The following is a 19,990-nucleotide window of genomic DNA, read 5'->3' on the forward strand; positions in this document are numbered from 1 at the left end:
AACCAGATATCTTATTGTCTGATCTGGTTACCTCTGAGAATTCTGTTCTCTTTAAGGATATGATTTCTCTCTCATCACACCCAATTTGGATCAAGGTACAACATGGAAACAAAGTAAAGACTGATGGAGTGCTATCTGTGGGGTGGGGGTGGGGGGAGGGAAGGAAGATTGGGAGAAAACTGTAAAACTCAAATAATACCTTTAATAAAAATAAAAAAATTTAAAAAAATGTAAAGACTGACAGAATACCTTCTGTGGGGGTGAGGGGAGGGAAGCAAGAATGGGGGAAAAATTGTAAAATTCAAAATAAAATCTTTCTAAAAAAAGAGAAAGAAAAAAATAATTCAGATTCCAAAAAGTAAACAAAATAAAATAGTACTCTATCAAGTACTGCTACCTAATTTTTTTCCCCTCAAAACTTTTGGAATATTTTTGAAATTAGAAAAATGTCAATAACTGCAACATATTTCTAAACAATATATTTTATCATACTCTACTATAATTATACACTTTACTAAAATGACTTATGGGCAGCTAGGTGGTGCAATGCATAGAACGCCAGGTCTAGAATCAGTAAGACCTAAATCCAATATAATCTCAGACACTTAGTAGTTGTGTAACCTGGACAAGTCACCTGACCCTGTTTGCCTTAGTTTCTTCATCTGTAAGATTAGCTAGAGAAGGAAATCACAAGCCACTCCAGTATCTTTGCCAAAAAAACACCCCAGATGGGGTCACAAAGAAACTGAAACAACCGAACAACTAAAACTACTTGTTTCTGAAAAGACACTAGTTGGTAATTGGGTTTATTAAAAAATACATAAAAGTAAGAGTATATTATGAAATTCGAAGAAGCCTTTATGAAATTTCAACCTTTTTATGTTGCAAAATTTCATTATTATTTATTTTTATATCTCAGAAAATGAGTTTATAATTTGAATTGAACCAGGAACAAAAATTGATACAACATGCAGGAAAAACATTCCAAAATTAAATTGTTACCACTTTAGAAGGAAATTAAAAGAAACAAATAAAGCAGTTGAAAATTATAGAACAGATTGCTGTTCTATTGATTGAGTTTGGCATCGTATTTTTTGCTGCTTACTTGCTCCATCATACAGAAGATGTGTGCATCATCCTGTTGGAATCTTCTGACACGTGTTAAACCATTCAAAGTTCCTGAAAGTTCATTGCGATGAAGAACTCCAAAATCAGCTAGTCTGATTGGCATTTCCCTCCAGGAACGTGGACGATGAGCAAACATTAGGCTAAAACAGATGTAATTAAATGAAGATGGTATATAGCACATATAAATAAAGTGACTTAGTAAAAACTATGTGCATAAAATTGGAATACAACATGGAAATCTCAAATTCCCCAATCTGCTCTGAGCACACTATAACAAGATAATGATATTCATTTCTTATAAGTCTTCCCAAATCACAAGTCTTAACATCAGATTGAGGAAGAAAGCCATATCAAATATACAGCAAAAAGGAATTGTCTTCCTTGGATAACACACTTAACTCCCAAAAGTTTCAACAAATAGACTAAGGACTAATTCAGAGTCCATTAAGTATTTAAATTAAGCCTCAAAATAGCCTTGAACTACTGATTGAGGGTCAAATGCTTAATAAATTCTAGTTGGTTGAAGAAATTCAAGTATATAAATAATGAATTTTTTTCTTAAGAAGCAATTCCTCCCAACAATCAAACTAAAAAGCTCAAAATTTTCAGTTAACCATTCAGTTAACCAATGATTAAACATCTTTTAAAGTAAATGTTATAAAAATTGAATAAAGTAATAAAAATTTTACCAAGAATTATTTTCTAAAAAATCTCTTCAGAAGAAACCTCTTCAGAACAAATCCCAAAATAGTAACACAACAAATTTAAGAGATGTCTGATTTTATTTATTTAAAAATGCTTAAAATTGAATACTCATTTGAAATAACCATGGACATTTGAAATTAGATGAAAAATACTAACCAGTGCCCTGGACAGTTCATGGGTTTAAGTGCAAATGTCTCCTTTTCAACATCAAAAGAAAACATGTTCTCACTATAATGCTGCCAGTGACCTGATGTTTCCCAGAGTTTACAATTGTAGACATTAGGAGAGACCACTTCTGTAAAATTACGTCGATGATATTCTTCCTACAAAATGTAAATTTAAAAAAATTAAGGAATAATTCTCTTTCAAGAAAAATAGCAATGTACATTTTTTAAAATCTCTTATGATCATATCTGACATTTAAATGAGTCCTGATATTAAAATTCAATAAAATGCTGTTAATCCAAAATCCAAATGATGAGAAAAACTGTATTTTATACTATTTTTTAATAAGAAGAGGAAAAACAACAAGCATACAATTTAGGGATTCATTTTTTTTTTACCATGTAGACTTTATTAGCATGTCAACCAAAAAATTAATTGCTTTGCCAGCATAGGCATCATTCTACACTCAAAAATTCCCCACCTTTCCAATGCAGGGAAGAAGGTATATTTTTAGAGATTTGTTTTTTATATCAAATACCAAAGTACAATATGGGATCAATACAGATTAACTCCAATGTCCCACATATAACAAATCTTCAGTACTCTTTAATGATTACTAATACTCACAGTGATGACTCTAAGGTCAAAATGATAATGAAGATCCTGATGTGCTTTTTGAATCATATAAAAATACTAAATTATATATTATAGTCCTTTGGTAAGCATTTCATCGTAATCTAACTCTTTTTAAAATTTTTTTTATTTATTTAAGGCCATGGAGTTAAGTGACTTGCCCAAGGTCACATAGCTAGGCAATGATTAAGTGCCTGAGGCTGGATTTGAACTCAGATCATACTGACTCCAGTGCCAGAGCTCTATCCACTGTGTCACCTAGCTGTCCCCATAATCTAACTCTTTAAAACAAAAATTACTATATATGCTAATTTTCAATGAACCAGAATAGAAATTACTAAGAAATCTCTTCTCTAATCTGTATAAAAAAAATAATATATTTTATGTTCTTTAGTTAGTTTGTGGTCAATATTCATTGTACCTAAATCCCAATCTCTGCTACTTTTCAATTTTAATTGAAAAATTTTAAACTAGGGGCAGCTAAGTGGCACAGTGGATAGAGCACCAACCTGGAATTAGGAGGACCTGAGTTCAAATCCAACCTCAGTCAATTAAAAATAGCTGTGTGATCTTTTGCAAGTCACTTAACTCCTCTGCCTTGCAAAAACTAAAAAAAAAAAGAAAAAAATGAAAACTAAAAAAAATTAAGTGGTGAGAGGTTCATTTCCAAAAAAAATAGAAGACTATTCCCACATATGTAGTAATAAGGGTTAATAATAAATATTAATAACTTATATTTATATGGCATTTTAAAAACACTTTATATATCTTATTTGATCAATTATTGAAGTCTACTAGATAATACTACTTTCCTAACAAATCCTATAATAGAATCACTAGAAATAAGCATTTGCTTCAGAGATGATCTTTATCTTAAATTTTATTGTTTACAGAAAAAGAAAGTCTGAAGCAAACTGGCATCTCAGGCAATATGTGGTGAAATATTTTCTAAACCTCTGTATCTGATAAAAAATTTTTGAGGTTTTTTTTATTTTTTTTTGCAGGGGAAGAACTATTAAATCCAATCAAATTTTATTTAAATGCCTACTTTTGCACCTGATTAATGGTTCTTACAATCTAATGAGTAAATTTCAGACTCCTTTGCTGCCATTCATTGTCTTTCCATTCTCATAATAAGGGCAGCCTTGGAATCAAGAGCACCGGAGTTCTAATCCAAGCTGCATGACCTTGGGCAAGTTACTTAACCCTGATTGCTCCACATCAGGGCCATCTCCAGTCATCCTGATTCATATCTGGCCACTGGACCCAGATGGCTCTGGAGGAGAAAGTGAGGCTGGTGACTTAGCACAGCACCCCCTCACTCAAACTCAATTCATCTGCTTTTCATGGCATCACCTCCCTGATGTCATAGTCTTCCCCGAAAGTGAAGGACAAACATTATTAATCTCATAATAAACTGCCTTTTATTCACTCTAAGATGCAGAAACAACAGTTATTTTTCAGTGCTTCAGATTTTCTTCTTTTTCTCTATCCAATTAAATCCAAATCAAATGCTACCTAGTTTAGGAAGATTTCCTTGACTTTTTTATCTGTCATGACTTTGATCCACTTTACTTGTACTTTATTAATGTAGTCATATATTATTTTGTACTTTTTTTGTCTATGTATCTATACCCTCTTAACTAAACTCCACAAAGACCAAACCATAGATTATATATACCTAGTACTTTACCCAATGCCTAGCACAGAACTTTGTATATGAATCATACTTAAAATATCTATTAAATGGATGCTTTTACAAGTCATTCTCTTAACTTTGACTCAGGGGGTTAAGAATTCTTAACCAAACAAGGGATAGAGATAATTACAAAAAATAAAAGACCATTCTGATTATATGAAATTGAAAAGGTTTTACATAAATAAAATCAATGTGACAAGGATAAGGGAAGTTGCCAATTATGAGAAAACATTTTACACCAATTATCTTTGATAGAAGGATGATATCAATGATATATAGGGACTAATGAAAATCATATATAGATGTATTTATGTATATGCATACATACATAGAAGACCAAGTGACTAAGAGCTATTGTTCAATGGGTAAGTGGTTAGAGGATGTGAACATACAATTCTCAAAGGTAAATTTGGAAACTGTTACAATTAAATGCAGGATTGTTCCCTATCTCTCTAAGACAACCAGGTAGTTTAAGATCAAACTCAGAAAAATGAGAAAAATAACTAAGATGAGAATAGCTAATGATGAAGAGACTTCCAGAAGATAGCCACACTAATATACTATTGATGGAGCTTTGTGTTGGTATGAACATTCTCAAAAATCAATTTGGAATTACAGTAAGAAAGTAAGAAAATTTTCCATACTCCTTATTCCAGAGATTTTTAGGCATATATTTATTTTAAGGAGGTTTCAAAACTACCACCATATTCACCACAGGGATACATTGTAAGAATTATATAAAGTGAAGGAAAGTGAAGTAAGTTGAAGCAGGAAAACAATATACATAATGACTATCAATGTCAACAGAAACAGTCAAAACCAAACACTGTATAATTATAATAGCTGAGTTGGGCTCCCATGGAGAGTTGAATAAATCTCTCTCTCTCTCTCTCTCTCTCTCTCTCTCTCTCTCTCTCTCTCTCTCTCTCTCTGTCCTTCTTTGAAGAGGTCAGAGACTATGGATGTGAAACTTTGTATATACTTTCAGGCTCTTGAAATGTCAGTTTAGGGAAAGGGGAGGAAATATATTTTGAAATGAAGACAAAATAAATTTTAAAATGTTTAAAGGCATTATTACTAGACAAGAGATACAAAGATGAAATGAGCCAATGATCTATTCTATCACTGTGCTTAATGACTATAACTGCAATCTTGATTTTGTACATAAGTTTTAGATACAATTTTGAAAATATCCAAATATTTGCATTTTTCTAAGGTAAAACATGCTTCCATTTAAAAAAATATGTTGAAACTCTTGGAATTGAAAGTTAGATGATCTAAATTCTAATCTATTCCCTACCTATATGAGCTTGGGACCATTACCTTACCTACTTGGCCCTCAGTTTCCTCATCTGTAACATTGGGAAGATGAACTAAATAAGTTTGAAGGTCTTTTTTAAGTCTAGTTTCTATGAAGACATATTAGCCCAAAAATCACTAAAATGTTGAAAACAGAATTAATGAAAGTAGCTTGAAGTTTGTCATTAACTAAATTTAGTATAAAAGAAAAAAGGACAAAGGAATCAGTATTTTAGAATTTATGTACCTAAAATAAAGCTATCAAATGCTAACAAAGCAGTTATTAAAAATAATAAATCCACTTACTTTTATAAAGTCCATGAGTGTATTATAGATAAAAGCTCCTCTTGGAAGGAAAAAACAGCTTCCTGGGCTCAAATCATGAAAAAAGAAAAGTTCTTGTTCCTACATTAAAATAATCATATTTCAAATTTAGCCCTTTTAAAAATTTGATTACTCATAATATACAGGTACAAAATAGAAAATTTCTACTATGTGATCTATGCTTCTCATATATTGCTGAAACATATATAACCCCATATATGAAAATATAATTCCTTTAAGCTTTAGCTTGCATCTTTAAGCTTTTAGTTTATTTTTCCTTTATTTTTCTTATATATATTTCTATTTTTTAACTCTGCAATTCCTATTATTCGTTTTATGAAGAAATTACTAGCTAACAGTGGTTTGAAGCAAAAGTAATCATTGCCCAACCAATTCAGACTGAAATGTTTTTTTATGAAATGCTAAGTAGAGGGTGCCTCATCTGGAGAGAACATTATTTAGAATAATTATAATTATTCAAAAATAAGGCAAAAGGGATAATTTTAAAACAGATATCTTATTGTCTGATCTTGTTACCTCTTAGAATTCTTGTCTCTTCTCTAAGGATATGATTTCTCTCTCATCACACCCAATTTGGATCAAGGTACAACATGGAAACAAAGTAAAGACTGACAGATTGCTTTCCGTGGGGGGGGGGGGGGTTGGGGGGAGGGAAGTAAGATTGGGGGAAAAATTGTAAAACTCAAATAATATCTTTAATAAAAATTAATTTAAAAAAGAGATAATTTTAAATGTGCAATAAGTGCACCTATGCAGGAATAAGAGATAGGATATAGGATCATAATTTCAATAGCGAGGAAAGAACAGCAGATACAGGAATTAGTTATCCTTTTTGAAGTCAAACAAGAGAAAAAAAGTAAATGACAAAGAAAAATTAGCGTAAAAGAATTTAGTCTTAATGTGGCCCATTTTCAGTCTACCACTGTGATAGAAATGCTGTTTATCTTTCATCTTCTAAGAGGACCAATGACACTAAGGGGTGATACCTTGACTTGAGCATGAATTGGATTTAAATAAGGCAGAGTTGCAAAAAGTCATCTTCTCTTCCAGAGTCATCAAAGCTCAGTGGCAAGACAAAAGACAAGATGATGGCAGTGGCCTAGAATGCACTGGTGTCTTCCATGTCTGGTCAGTCTCTTAAGTGCTCCACAGCACCTGCTTCAGTTGTCTTGTTGGCCATTTGAAAAGATTGTTCTTATCCACCCATTTCATTGAGGGAGACCTTCACATCCTTGGGGTCAACCTTACCCTAACTCCCTGAAAGGTTGGAGGCCTTTCTGTTATCCTCAAACTGGTTTAACCCATCTACCAAGACAGTTTCTTGGGGTGTAGCTGCTATACATGCAGCTTCTTGGGGCCACAGGTTGAGAGCTCAGTGCAAAGAAGACACCAAAGGTGGATAAGCAGCCCTCACACCAGAGGTGCTAGGACCCCCCCCAATAGATATGGGATGTTATAGCCTATACATACCATTAAAATTAAATGTTATTTTATAAGTAGCAATTATGTATTGGGGCATACCTTTCCAATTTTCCTATGATCTCTATTTTTTGCTTCCTCTTGGAGCTTTTCCCAGGTTTTCATCATCTTATTATCAGGAAAGGATATTCCATAGATTCTTTGTAAAGTCTCCATATTAGCCTTTCCTTCCCAATAGGTTGAAGAATTCTAAGATTAAAACAGGAAGAAATACATAATATTTTAGTAACTACAACAAATATTTACTGAGAAATAAAATTATTTTTAACACATTCACAATATTATAATTGTGATACTGATACCAAGTCTACAAAAGAGGTTTTTCCTACAGTATTTTTTTAATTTGATCAAATCCTCTTCCCAGGCATAAGCTCCAAAGAGATAAAAAAATAAAGAGGTCCCAAATACACCAAAATATTACAACAATTCATGCTAAATTATAGTATATGATGCAATATCGTGAAATAATACAACAGAAAAAAGAGGTTATATCTAGTATTTACATTAATGTAAAAGATGAGCAATTATAATAATTAGCCTAATGAAGACTTCACAAAATTTAAAATTACATTATTCCCAGAAGCAAATGCAAAACCAATAAGGAAAATAAAATATTTTAAAGTACTAGAGTGGGTAGAGTTTTAAAAAAATATGATAGCCCATCTTTTAATTTGTCTTCAGTTAATATTAGAAATATAAATGCTTACCTTTAATATTTTTATGGCTTTAATTTTTCCAGTGTGTCTTACATGTGGACCTTTACAGAGGTCAATCAATGGACCACACCTAAAATGCAATTATTGAGATATTCAGGCAGAATTATTATAATTTTGGCTATTCAATATATACATATATAGACCAGCATGTGTTTTATTGCATTGGTTTTTACAAACTTGTAAAGTATTATTATAGCAATTTTCTTTCTTTTTATTGTTGCAGAGATTTTATTGTCTTTTCCCATTCTTTCAAATCAGATTCTATGCAGAAATTTTCAATGTCTGGCAAGAATATGGTAATGATTTAATCTAAGCTCCTGTCCATGTCCTAGTTTATATCTACCTGCCTGAAAATGAAAGTGTAAGATACACAATCTGTGTAAACAGAGCAAACAAGTAGAGTTTGAAATTTCCTATTCTAGTGAATCCTTTGGTGAACCTAAATTTAGAAAACCACCTTGCCCATACCACATAAATTTCTAAAATAAATCAGTTGATCTAATGGCCTCCTATATGCCAGGCACTGGATTAAACACTAGGAAAGCTTCTAGGAGTTTCCTATAACATCACCTCTTCCAATTTTCCACTTTAGAGAAGAGAAACTGAGGCCCAGACATGTGAAGTGGTTTGTCCAAAATCACAAGGACAGAGAAGCAAAAGTCAGGATTGGAATTCACACCTTCTGACTCCAATCCAAATCTCTTTCCATGATGCTTCTACAAGGTCAAATACACCAAGGGCAGATTTCATGAAAAGGAAAACATCACTTTGAAAATGAACTTTGAGTTTTACTGTTTTATATCAAAGGTACTGAAATTCTATACTCTTGGTGCAGCTAGGTGGCACAGTGGATAGAGCACCAGACCTGGAGTCAGGAGGACCTGAGTTCAAATCCAGTATCAGATACTTTTACCTAGCTATGTGACTTTGGGCAAGTCACTTAACCTCATTGCCTTGACAAAAAAAAAATTTACTGCTCTCAAGTTTACTAAATTATGACCAAATGGTAATCTATACATGGAAATTACTTAACAGGAGAGAATAACCAGCATGAAAATCTGTTTGGGAGAGGTAATCAGACTTTTATAATTTTATATTTTATGACTAGGATTTATTCATTCCTTTAACCCTAATTCTTTTGTAATTTTGTAACTTGCACCACTTTGTAGAAACAAGCTTTCAAATATAAAATGCTTATTGAAATTTAAATTTACAGAGAAGAAACAAAGAAGAATGGGAAGTCCCAGGGTGGTAAAATCAGTGAATTTTTAAAATAATATAAAGAAAATATGTATAATGACAATTCCAAACAGTTTCATAGTTAGTAAAGCTCAGACTATTTCTAATAATATCACCACATTCATGGCAACACAGAACTTTTCCTGTGAAAAATGATAGAATGGAGGAAAATTATAAAAGAGATTAGTTAACATCAAAGCAATCAGGGAGCCTGAAAAGATGGAAAGAAGTGACTTCCACAGGAAAAGCTTGTAGATTGTCAACTCATCTTGTTCACTGTCCAGTGTTTTACCATAAACTAGGAAGTGAAGGTAGGCTATGCCAAGTAGTCTACAGATGACTGGGTGACCCAGGTTCCAACTGTGCATTAGTTCCTTCATTCAAAAGGTTGGTACTTTTAACTCTGGGTCACTGGGAGAAAGCACAAGATGGGGCAGAAAATGCAATGATTAAGAATGTTGCTTCCAAGTTTATGCAGTCTCTCTTCACAAGTGTGACAGAGTGAAAGTAGAGGCTCAGAGGTGTTGCGCCAAGTTCTCAGTTTTTAAGATAGAAGGAATCTTAGAAATCATCATCTGAGGCAACTAGGTGATGCACTGGGTAGAACACCATCCTAAGTCGGGGGGGGGGGGGGGGGGGCCTGAGTTCAAATCTGATCTCAGACACTTGATATTTACTAGCTGTATGTTCTTGAACAAATCACTTAACTCCATTGTCCCACAAAAAAAATAAAGAAATCATGTAGTCCAACCCTTCCATATTACAGCTACACTTATTTTTCTTAACTATAATAAAAAAATCCAGCCCATCTAGGGAACACAGCTTCAGTTACCAGAAAAGAGGCAGACAAATTTAATAATTAGAGGGAAAAAAAAGGCTTCCCAACTTTACCTGATAAATGAAGGGGGAGGAAGAAAACACTCCACAATGATGATATTTTTGAGGCCTTGCCTAGGCAGGCATAATAATAATATAGCATTATTTAAAACTACCTACAATTTTTTCATTCATCCACTTTGAACACATAAAAACAGATTTCTTTTAAATGCATGTTTTTAAAAATAATGGGAATTTAATGACACAAAGTTAAGAACAGGTTGCCTTAAGAGGGACATTTTTCTACACTGGCCAATAATGGATTAAGTAATGAGCTGTTTGTTAATTCTGAGTTCTTTACCTGTATACTGTGGTAGTTGGGGTGTCAACCTTCTCATTCAGGATTCGGCATTTAAATTTATTATACTGCAAAGAAAACATGCATATTAGTACATAAACTATTTAAATAAAAACATCCATGATTAGAAAAAAGATAATACGCTGAATGCAGAAAAAAAAGTCAAAGGGTCATTTTATTATTTATCTAAACATAGAGGGACATCAAAAAATGAATGGGAAAATATTTATTGGTACTATTCTTTATCTCTGCATGGTACAAGGTATTTTATAGTAAATATCTATTTAGTACATGTGGTTGTGAAAAGAATAATTGATCACTGTAAATTTGGTTTCATATCTACAAATTTTAAGAGAAATACTCAGCATGTTCTTCCTATATTAAGACTTGATTGGGCTATGATCCTTAAAAGCATCCATAGAATATTGAGACTACTTTCTAACCCAAATATGCAAATTCCTTACTCTCTGTAAAATAATTGGTATATAATACCAAAGCTTTTAAGGTATAATTTTAAAAATAAAATTATCAATATTTATATACAAAAAGATCAAAGGAACATACAGATATAAATGAAGGGCAGGGATTGCCAGATTTATCCCTAACATAATTTAAATGAAAAGCAACAAGAAGGGGGCGGCTAGGTGGCACAGTGAATAGAGCATCAGCCTTGGAGTCAGGAGTACCTGGGTTCAAATCCGACCTCAGACACTTAATAATTACCTAGCCGTGTGGCCTTGGGCAAGCCACTTAACTCCAATGCCTTCAAAAAAAAAGCAACAAGAAAATCCAGAGGAAAATAGCAAAAAAAGTGATATTATATACTAAATTTGTGTATATATATATATATATATATATATATATATATATAGAGAGAGAGAGAGAGAGAGAGAGAGAGAGAGAGAGAGAGAGACAGTGCCCTTACAAAGATAAATAAGTTATTCCCCAATTGACAAATGGTCAAAGGATATGCAAAGGCAATTTACAGACAAGGAAATCAAAGCAATTCATAGTCATATGAAAAATTGCTCCAAATCATTACTTATTAGAGAAATGCAAATTAAAGCATTTCTGAGATACCACCTCACACCTCTCAGACTAGCCAATAAGACCAGAAAGATAATGATAAATGTTGGAAGGGATGTGGGAAATCTGGGACACTATTACATTGTTGGTGGAGCTGTGAACTCATCCAACATTTCTGGAGAGAAATTTGGAACTACACCCAAAGGACAACAAAAATGTGCATACCCATTGATCCAGCAATACCAGGGTCTTTACTACTGGGTCTTTACCCTGAAGAGATGATGAAAAAGAGTAAAAACATCACGTACAAAAATATTCATAGCAGCCCTGTTTGTGGTGGCAAAGAATTGGAAATTAAGTGAATCTCCTTCAATTGGGGAATGGCTTAACAAAGTGTGGTATATATATGTCATGGAACACTACTGTTCCATTAGAAACCAGGAGGGAGGGGCGGCTAGGTTGGGGGAAGGGGCAAGAATGGGGGGGGGGGGGAACTGTAAAACTCAAAATAAAATCTTTCTTTTAAAAAAAAAGATAAATAAGTTATAAAACATAAAAATTACCTAACTGACTCTTTATCTACCTGCCTCTCTATCAGTAATAAAGCTAAATCTCAATCAGGGAAGAATTCATGGCCCTTTAGTCCAAAGATCTTAATTTTACTTAATTGACAGTTTAATCCTTTTAACAACTGTCTTTCTACCAATAGCTTTATAAGGTTACATTGGTGCCATGGATAGATACCCCTTTCTTGAATATTTTTAGAATGATCAGGAAATACATGTATAAGTAAATGCAGGAGTTACTGATTCTATTCATTTAACCACAGAACACTCCACCAAACAATTTGAAAAAAAATATTTCAAGTGTTAGAAAATTAGAGGGTTTTTTTTATTGGGGGGTGGGTGGGATTAGTTTAGGCATTTGTATTATACTTGGATGCATGAGTTGAATGCTTCTAAATACCTTAAACATGTCCAGAAGGACTGTTTTGCTGATTTCCAGTCTTTCAAAAGGTTGCTTCTCTTTCATGATATCTTTACACATGTTCTCTAATGTTGGAAATTCTGTACTGGATACTCCTCTAAACAGAAAATAGTATTTTTGTTACCCAGAATAAGAATAAAAACTAATTTTAAGAAATTGTTTATTATCTTCATAAATGACTTGTAATTATATTTTTATATCTCTAATTATTCCATTTTGTAAGCACAAAAAATGGTGGGTTTATAGGATCTTTTTCTCAGAGTCAAGGGAATTTTATCTGATCCTTAAAAAATCTAAAGTAGACATTTCCATTTCACAAAATTTTAAAAATGAGACTAAGATATTTACCTATATCCCAGAAATAATTGATGAGAGCACCAAATTATTCTCCAGGCTACTGGAAAACATATCCTTATGATAAGATGTTTCATCACTGTAGTGAATTTTGTATTTAAGGGATACTGCTGTTTCATAAGGGCAGGAACCAGGATTTAACTTTCTTTTTATCTTTCACAGCATCAAACACAGAACTGATTTCATAGTGGGTACTGGCATAATAATAATGATGCAAGTTTTCCAAACTTTATCTACTAATACTGTCCTTCCTCATACTTTAAGTTTCATTCCAAATGTACTATTCAAAGTCCCCCATATAGACATTTCCCTATCTCCAAATCTTTTTTCACCCTGTTCCTCATACCCATAGCCTAATGCATTCATATTCATGTTTTAAAGTCCAAATCAAATACTACTTTCTCCAGCAAGCCTTCCTTGATTTGTCCACCCCAAAGTCATTTATTCAAAAATTATTTCTTAGACAGTTCCTATGGGTCTAGTTTTTTGCTACACAGCTGCTAATAACCTTTCTTTCTTTGCATTTCTTATAGTACTCTATTTACATAGCTCTGGTGCACTATTGTATTTTTTTGCAAAGTTTTCTTTGTATGTTTGTAAGTTTATATATATATATATATATATATATATATATACACACACACATACACATATATATGTATTTATATATTCATATATATGTATATTTATATATGTATATATGTATATATTTATATATAAATACATATATATGTATTTATGTCTTGACTCAGCCTTTTGAAGATGATGTCTTTAAATAAACATTGTTTCTCATTCAGCTATCTAGCACAATAACCTGTACACTGTAGGTGCCTAACATTTCTTTAATTGAAATGAATATTTTCCAAAAATGATAGAAAGAGTAAGATTAGTTCATAAAGAACCATTTGAATCAATATTCTTCATATTCTAATATTCAATATGCTTGTAGTAAATTAATTAATATTAATTAATATTTAATATGCTAACAATAAATTAATCAAATGTTACCTGTCTCCAAGGAACATGTCATAATAAAATCCATTTTCAATGGGTGGGCCATAACACAAGCAGCCTCCATAATAATTTTCCATAGCTTCTCCAAGAATATGAGCACTAGAATGCCAATATACCTATAAATCATATAAAGGAAGAATTTATATTGTCAAAAAAGTAATTACAATATTAAAATAGCTAACATTTAAATAGCATTTATTTAACATTTATACAGCAAATATGTTAAATACAATGAAGTATTTTACATATATTATCTCATTTAAACCTTCTAACAACCCTGAAGAGATCCAAAAATTGCTTAGTACTGCTCTCCAAAAGCAACCCAAGAATCAAGATCTTTAAATATGGTAGAAGAATAAATACAGATAAAGTTCCAACATGGCATCCATAAAGGAATTTAATAAAAGTTGGATAAAAGTTAGCTGACTTTTAAGTAATGCTCATTTGTGTGATGGAGCAAGAATTGTCCTTTGCTCCTGCAAATGGGGAGAAGAGCCTCTTTCACATCCTTTCTTTTACTGAGTCCAAGCAATTTCCCCTTAGTATAACTCCCTGGTGAGGAAATCTTTATTACTGACAGTGCCAACATTGAGAGTTGTCTAGAGCCCTAGGACAGCCATAGGAGAGGCTGAACAATCAGGGTCGTCAGAGGCAGAACTTGAAACCAGATGTTTCCGTTTCCAAGACAGGCTTTCAGATGCCTCTCCTTATAGCCAGATTCATGCTCAGGCAGCAAACAATACTTTCCTGGTCATATTACAGGGACCATATCTTATTTATCCTTGTAGCTTGCCAGCTGTAATTCCACAGCAATTTTTATTTAGTAAATATTTGTTCCCTTCACCTCTCCTCTTGGAATCCCTAGCTTCCCTTGAAATCAGCTCAATGTACCTTTCAATGCAAGATCTTTCCTATTCTCTCTGCCGCCAGTGTCTTCCCTTCCCCACCAAATTACCCTAGTGCTAATTTGAATTTATTTCAGCATATACATAATTTCACCATAATAGAATGTAAGCTCTCTGAGGGGCAGGGATTTCATATGCCTTCATATCCATAATAATACCAAGGACAATACCTGGCACATAAGAAGCACTTAACAAATACCTATTAATTGATTGGTGTGTTGAATTAGTTAATTCATATAAAGTATAAAGAAAACCCCCTACAATTCTCATGATGGAAACAAAATATTTTATGAAGAATTCTGAAACAATTCTGTGCCACCTCCAAGGACAATTCCATCTGACCTATAAGGCAGAGAATCAGGCAAGCTATTTGTTTTCAGTGCTATTAAAATAATACATCCACATCCATTAAACAATTCCATATACCTTGATGGAACATTTAATCACTAATAAATGACATTCAAATTTTTAGGTAAATGGTCCCTTGTTGAACTCTGAGTATAACCAATTTATCTAAAATAGATAAAAGTTTTTTAAAGCTTAATTCTGATCTGCAATTTTGACTCTATACAACAGTAAAATATGTGCTTATTCTATATATGTACATATATAAGGTGTGTGCATATTACATATATTTTATGTAATCCTATATGTATGTACATGCATATATATATATACATACATATATTAAGTTTAGAAATTAACATCATAACTATTAGTGTTTTGAATGGATGGGAAAATTGATATAGTATTATTGGGAGAATTTTACAAAATCTGCAACACATGATGCAAAACATATTCTCTCTTATTTTTAGATGTGTGGATTTTTACACCTCCAAAAGGGAAGTGTTGATATTTTCTTGGGCATGAGATCACAACTGCACAACACAGTTAAAGTTATAAACCCTTGGGATAGTACTGGAAAGTTCAAACCAGTCCAACAACATTAACCATTCAAATTCTTAGACAGCTCTGGTACTAAGTCATTCATACAACTTTGGACAAATCATTCATCCTCTTTGAAATTCAGTTTGGATTAGAAGTGTCATGGTCTGGGAGCCACAATTAGTGCCATACTCTGGAAAATACAACCTGTGCCAGAAGTGGGAAATGCTTAACAAAATAAAAAAAAAATACAACATAGATAATGTTAATTTGTAGTCAATAATCATCCTACAGGGATACATTTCTATTTGAGTTGGACACCACTAGATTAGAGGAATACTAAGGTCCCTTCTAACTCTAAAATCACCTGTTTTTTAATCAGGTATATGTTTAATGGTATAGCTATTATCTTTGCAAAAAAATGAACAGAAAGCTAAATATATACCTTTTTTATTGGCTACCTGATGTATCCAAAAAAGCATCACCCACACAAGCATAACAGTTAAGGATTAGCTCAATGAATTAGAGATGTTTAGCCTGGAGAAAGAAGACTAAGGCAGGACATAATAGGAGTCTTCAAATACCAGAAGAATTTCATCTAGAACAGGGAGTGGCTCAATTCTATTTGATCAAAGGTCAAAGAACGGAAGTTACAGGTTGGTAAAATTTGGCTCAATCAATCTAACAAAAAAAATTTCTAATTACAGCTGCTCCAAAAATAGAACAGACTACTTAAAACAACTGGAAAATTCAAACACTGAAGATATTTAATAGGAGATTGGATGATACCTTAGCTGATATAGATGTGATTTAGACAGATTTCTGAGGTTATCTATAGTTCTATGATTCTATGAAATTTTAGCATGAAAATTATCTTACCAAAGCATGGAATGTCTTTTAATGTAAGGAAGTGTGTATGTATATGTGCATGTATGTATGTACACTATATTGTGGCATTTATGTGCATATGTAACTAGATAGACGTACACATATATATATATATATATATATATATATATATAGCACAGGTATATGTAAATATAGTTCTACATCTACATTTCTATATTAAATGGCATTCTATGCTGCATAAAATGAAATATATATGTACATATATGTGTGTGTGCATGCAATATAGATCTCTATATAGTTTATACAGTAATATATGTAGCTGGCTAAAAACCTAACTATAATAGTGTCAATCAAATGATCTCAGGATCATTCAGTCCCAGAGACAGATATAGCGGAAGATGGATAGACAAGGTAAATATATAGATAGGCAGATCTAAATAGAGAAGCAATAATGTGTGTGTGTGTGTGTGTGTGTGTGTGTGTGTGTGTGTGTGTGTATACAGATAAATTCCTCTATTTCTTCTTTACAAAATTAGGAAGGGTACAGTCTTTAATTTACAACAGAGGTCTAATTGTATATATGTTTCACCCTTCATAATACAGTCTTAGAAGATTAGTCAATGAAGTTCTCATAGAGGAATCTGTTATAACAAAGGAATTTGTTTTTTAAACAAAAACTGAAATTAATTTTCTAAAGTAAATGATGCCTTAATAAAATTATTAATAAAATAATGAAATAGTTCCACAAATAGCTTTCCTTAAAGCATAGAATGCTGGTATGATGCTGTCTATCAAGGGGCATTCAATAAATATTCATTTGTTGCTTAGCATTTGAAAGTCAAGTTTTGCTGATGGTGAATAATGGGGAAATTATAAACATACACAAGAACAAGAATGTTCTGTTAATGCAAACATATACCATATTATACACTATGATACATTATGTTCAAAAGCGGGCAAAAGAAAACATAAGACATCAACATGTGTTTATGTAATGTTTTAGAATTAAATAGATTCTCCACAAGTAAAATTAAGCTGGAACTGATCAGGCTACAAAACAGGTTCAGCAGCATTTTGAGAGAGAAAAATGCCTATCATCTGTCTGTGCTAGAGTACTATGTTTCTGTCCCTGATCTGTGTCCCCCCCCACTCTCACTTGTCTGTCCCCCAACATGTCCTTGAACCATATGTGTGTGTACCAGTCCCCTTCCTCCATAAACCCTTCCTTCACATTAATGGGCTAGGTTTGTATTAAGTTAAAAATTACTTTACACAGAGGTCTGCAGAACAGTTCATTTACACAAAGCTCTGCCTTACATAAATGTTAACTCTTAAAGCAGAAATGCCAAACTCATGGCTCACAAACTCCCAAAGTGAGCTGGTTGAACCAGATTAAAATGTAATTGGGAAATGTTAAAATTTTAAAAAATGCAATATGCATTAATTTGTGATTTGCTAAGTGAATATAAGACTCACAGGAATCCCATTTATATTTGTGGGACAGCAAGTACTGTCTTAAGAGTACCACAAGAACATATCTCTCTCTAAATTTCAATGCATTGCTTTTTTACATAATAGAGTTTTTTAATAAAATTTAGAAATCAGTTTTTAAAACATACTTACAGCCTGAGCTTCCTCATTATCAAACTTAAGTAACTCTAATGTAGAATCTTCTTCCAATGGACGATCCAAATCCCACAATTCACCATTTACTTTGGCTATTACTGTATTATCAGCCAGTCCTTGACTAATGAAGGAAAAATAATTTTGAAATTACTTATACCATGTGAAATTATTTGTAAACAAAAGATTAAAACAATTCAGGTTGAAAAAGTACATGCCACATATATATGCATAAATACAAATTTATATCAGAACACACGCATTCAAATGAGTCATGTTCTCTTCAGAGAACAACTGGGTCAGGCTATGACCCAGTAATGATGTCATTAGAAAATATTTGGAACTGTCTTTTGGACCTACCTTCTGAGCTTCTGCAAATTCTTTTGTAGAATCTCAAGGATGGTATATTTTTGTCTTTTTAAGATAAAAGATTTTGGACCTATAATAATGTTTTTTATTTCATAAACTCAAAGGGATCTAGGGAAAGAAGGGATATAAAATGACATCTAATCCAACTCCCTTCTTTTATTGATGAGAACATTAAGGTCTAGGGAGGTTCAGTGGGTTGCCCCAAGGTCACATGGAAAGCAAGTACAAAATAGTTGGCTTTGAACCTAATTCTTGGACTCCTTTCTGTACTATACTGCCCTCTAAAAGTACAGTACTTCATAAAAACATACATAACCTTGTTTAATCCATACAACAGTTATCTGAGATGTGCAGCATACATAGTATCTTTTTTTTTTTTTTAGGTTTTTGCAAGGCAGTGGGGTTAAGTGGCTTACCCAAGACCACACAGCTAGGTAATTATTAAGTGTCTGAGACTGGATTTGAACTCAGGTACTCCTGACTCCAGAGCTGGTGCTCTATCCACTGCACCACTCAGCCACCCCTATAGTATCATTTTTTTTTATAGATGAGTGAACTAGTGCTTGGAGGTTCAGTATTCATCAATAGTCACATACTTAATAATGGAATTGGGCTCAGAACTCAGCTCCTGAATTCTAATTCAGATCATAACCTCCCTCTTCTACCCCTAAAATACAAGTATGTACACACAGGAATACACACACACACACACACACACACACACACACTCATGAAAATTTACCTGCTTTTTAAAAAGAAAAAATTTTTTAAAAACTAAACAAATACAATATTATTAAGTCAATGAAAGAGTAGATCTTTTTCTCTGTTATCTGATGATATTTTGTTGATTATGACTTGAAAAATTAAGTATATTGAGTTGAAAAAGACAGGATTATGAGTTATCCATTACCTGAATTTAAATGGCATTCCTAAGAAATACAAAGGCAGTTTTGTTAAAGAACCTCTTTCCCATTGATTTATTCTTATTGATCAAAGAAAATGGCTTTATCGGAAAAATGCTATTGTCGGTCTTTTGCTCAATTACTTAATATCCATGATCTTCTTTATACTACAATTTACCTAATTCCAGAAGCCACTTGATATGGTGTTGTTTTCCAAGATTCCCCTTCAACTATTTTTCCATCAATCAGCATTATTTTGATCAATTTGCTCTCGTTTGCTGCTCTAAGGGCAATCAAGATGTCATGCTCTCTCTTCAATGTTTCATAAAGCATCAGTCTATCTTCTATGAAGTTTGGCCCACTACATAACTGTAAATCATTACAAGACAATGATATAAATACACAGCCAACCTTACTTCTCACTGCTCCCATACATTGACCCTTGGCTAGTCAAACCTAGTTCTTTCCTGCCCCCATTTTCCCATTTTCCATGC

The 19,990-nt window shown here is 32.7% G+C and overlaps 1 protein-coding gene across 2 annotated transcripts in view; it reads right to left on the reverse strand.

Moving 5' to 3' along the window:
• The window catches only part of TARS3 (threonyl-tRNA synthetase 3), a 44,843-nt gene that overhangs the window by 20,514 nt on the left and 4,339 nt on the right, over positions 1 to 19,990 (reverse strand). For both annotated transcript variants that reach the window (XM_074234244.1, XM_074234243.1), the window contains exons 3-12: positions 19,675 to 19,865; positions 18,226 to 18,349; positions 13,958 to 14,079; positions 12,575 to 12,692; positions 10,586 to 10,650; positions 8,161 to 8,239; positions 7,496 to 7,642; positions 5,936 to 6,034; positions 1,990 to 2,156; positions 1,106 to 1,268 (exon numbers count right to left, since the gene is read on the reverse strand). In XM_074234244.1, coding sequence (XP_074090345.1) covers positions 1,106 to 1,268; positions 1,990 to 2,156; positions 5,936 to 6,034; positions 7,496 to 7,642; positions 8,161 to 8,239; positions 10,586 to 10,650; positions 12,575 to 12,692; positions 13,958 to 14,079; positions 18,226 to 18,349; positions 19,675 to 19,865 — 1,275 coding nt within the window. The remainder of the gene's footprint in view (positions 1 to 1,105; positions 1,269 to 1,989; positions 2,157 to 5,935; positions 6,035 to 7,495; positions 7,643 to 8,160; positions 8,240 to 10,585; positions 10,651 to 12,574; positions 12,693 to 13,957; positions 14,080 to 18,225; positions 18,350 to 19,674; positions 19,866 to 19,990) is intronic.

This window comes from Macrotis lagotis, chromosome 4 (genome assembly GCF_037893015.1).
Source record: "Macrotis lagotis isolate mMagLag1 chromosome 4, bilby.v1.9.chrom.fasta, whole genome shotgun sequence".
NCBI classification, from domain to species: domain Eukaryota; kingdom Metazoa; phylum Chordata; class Mammalia; order Peramelemorphia; family Peramelidae; genus Macrotis; species Macrotis lagotis.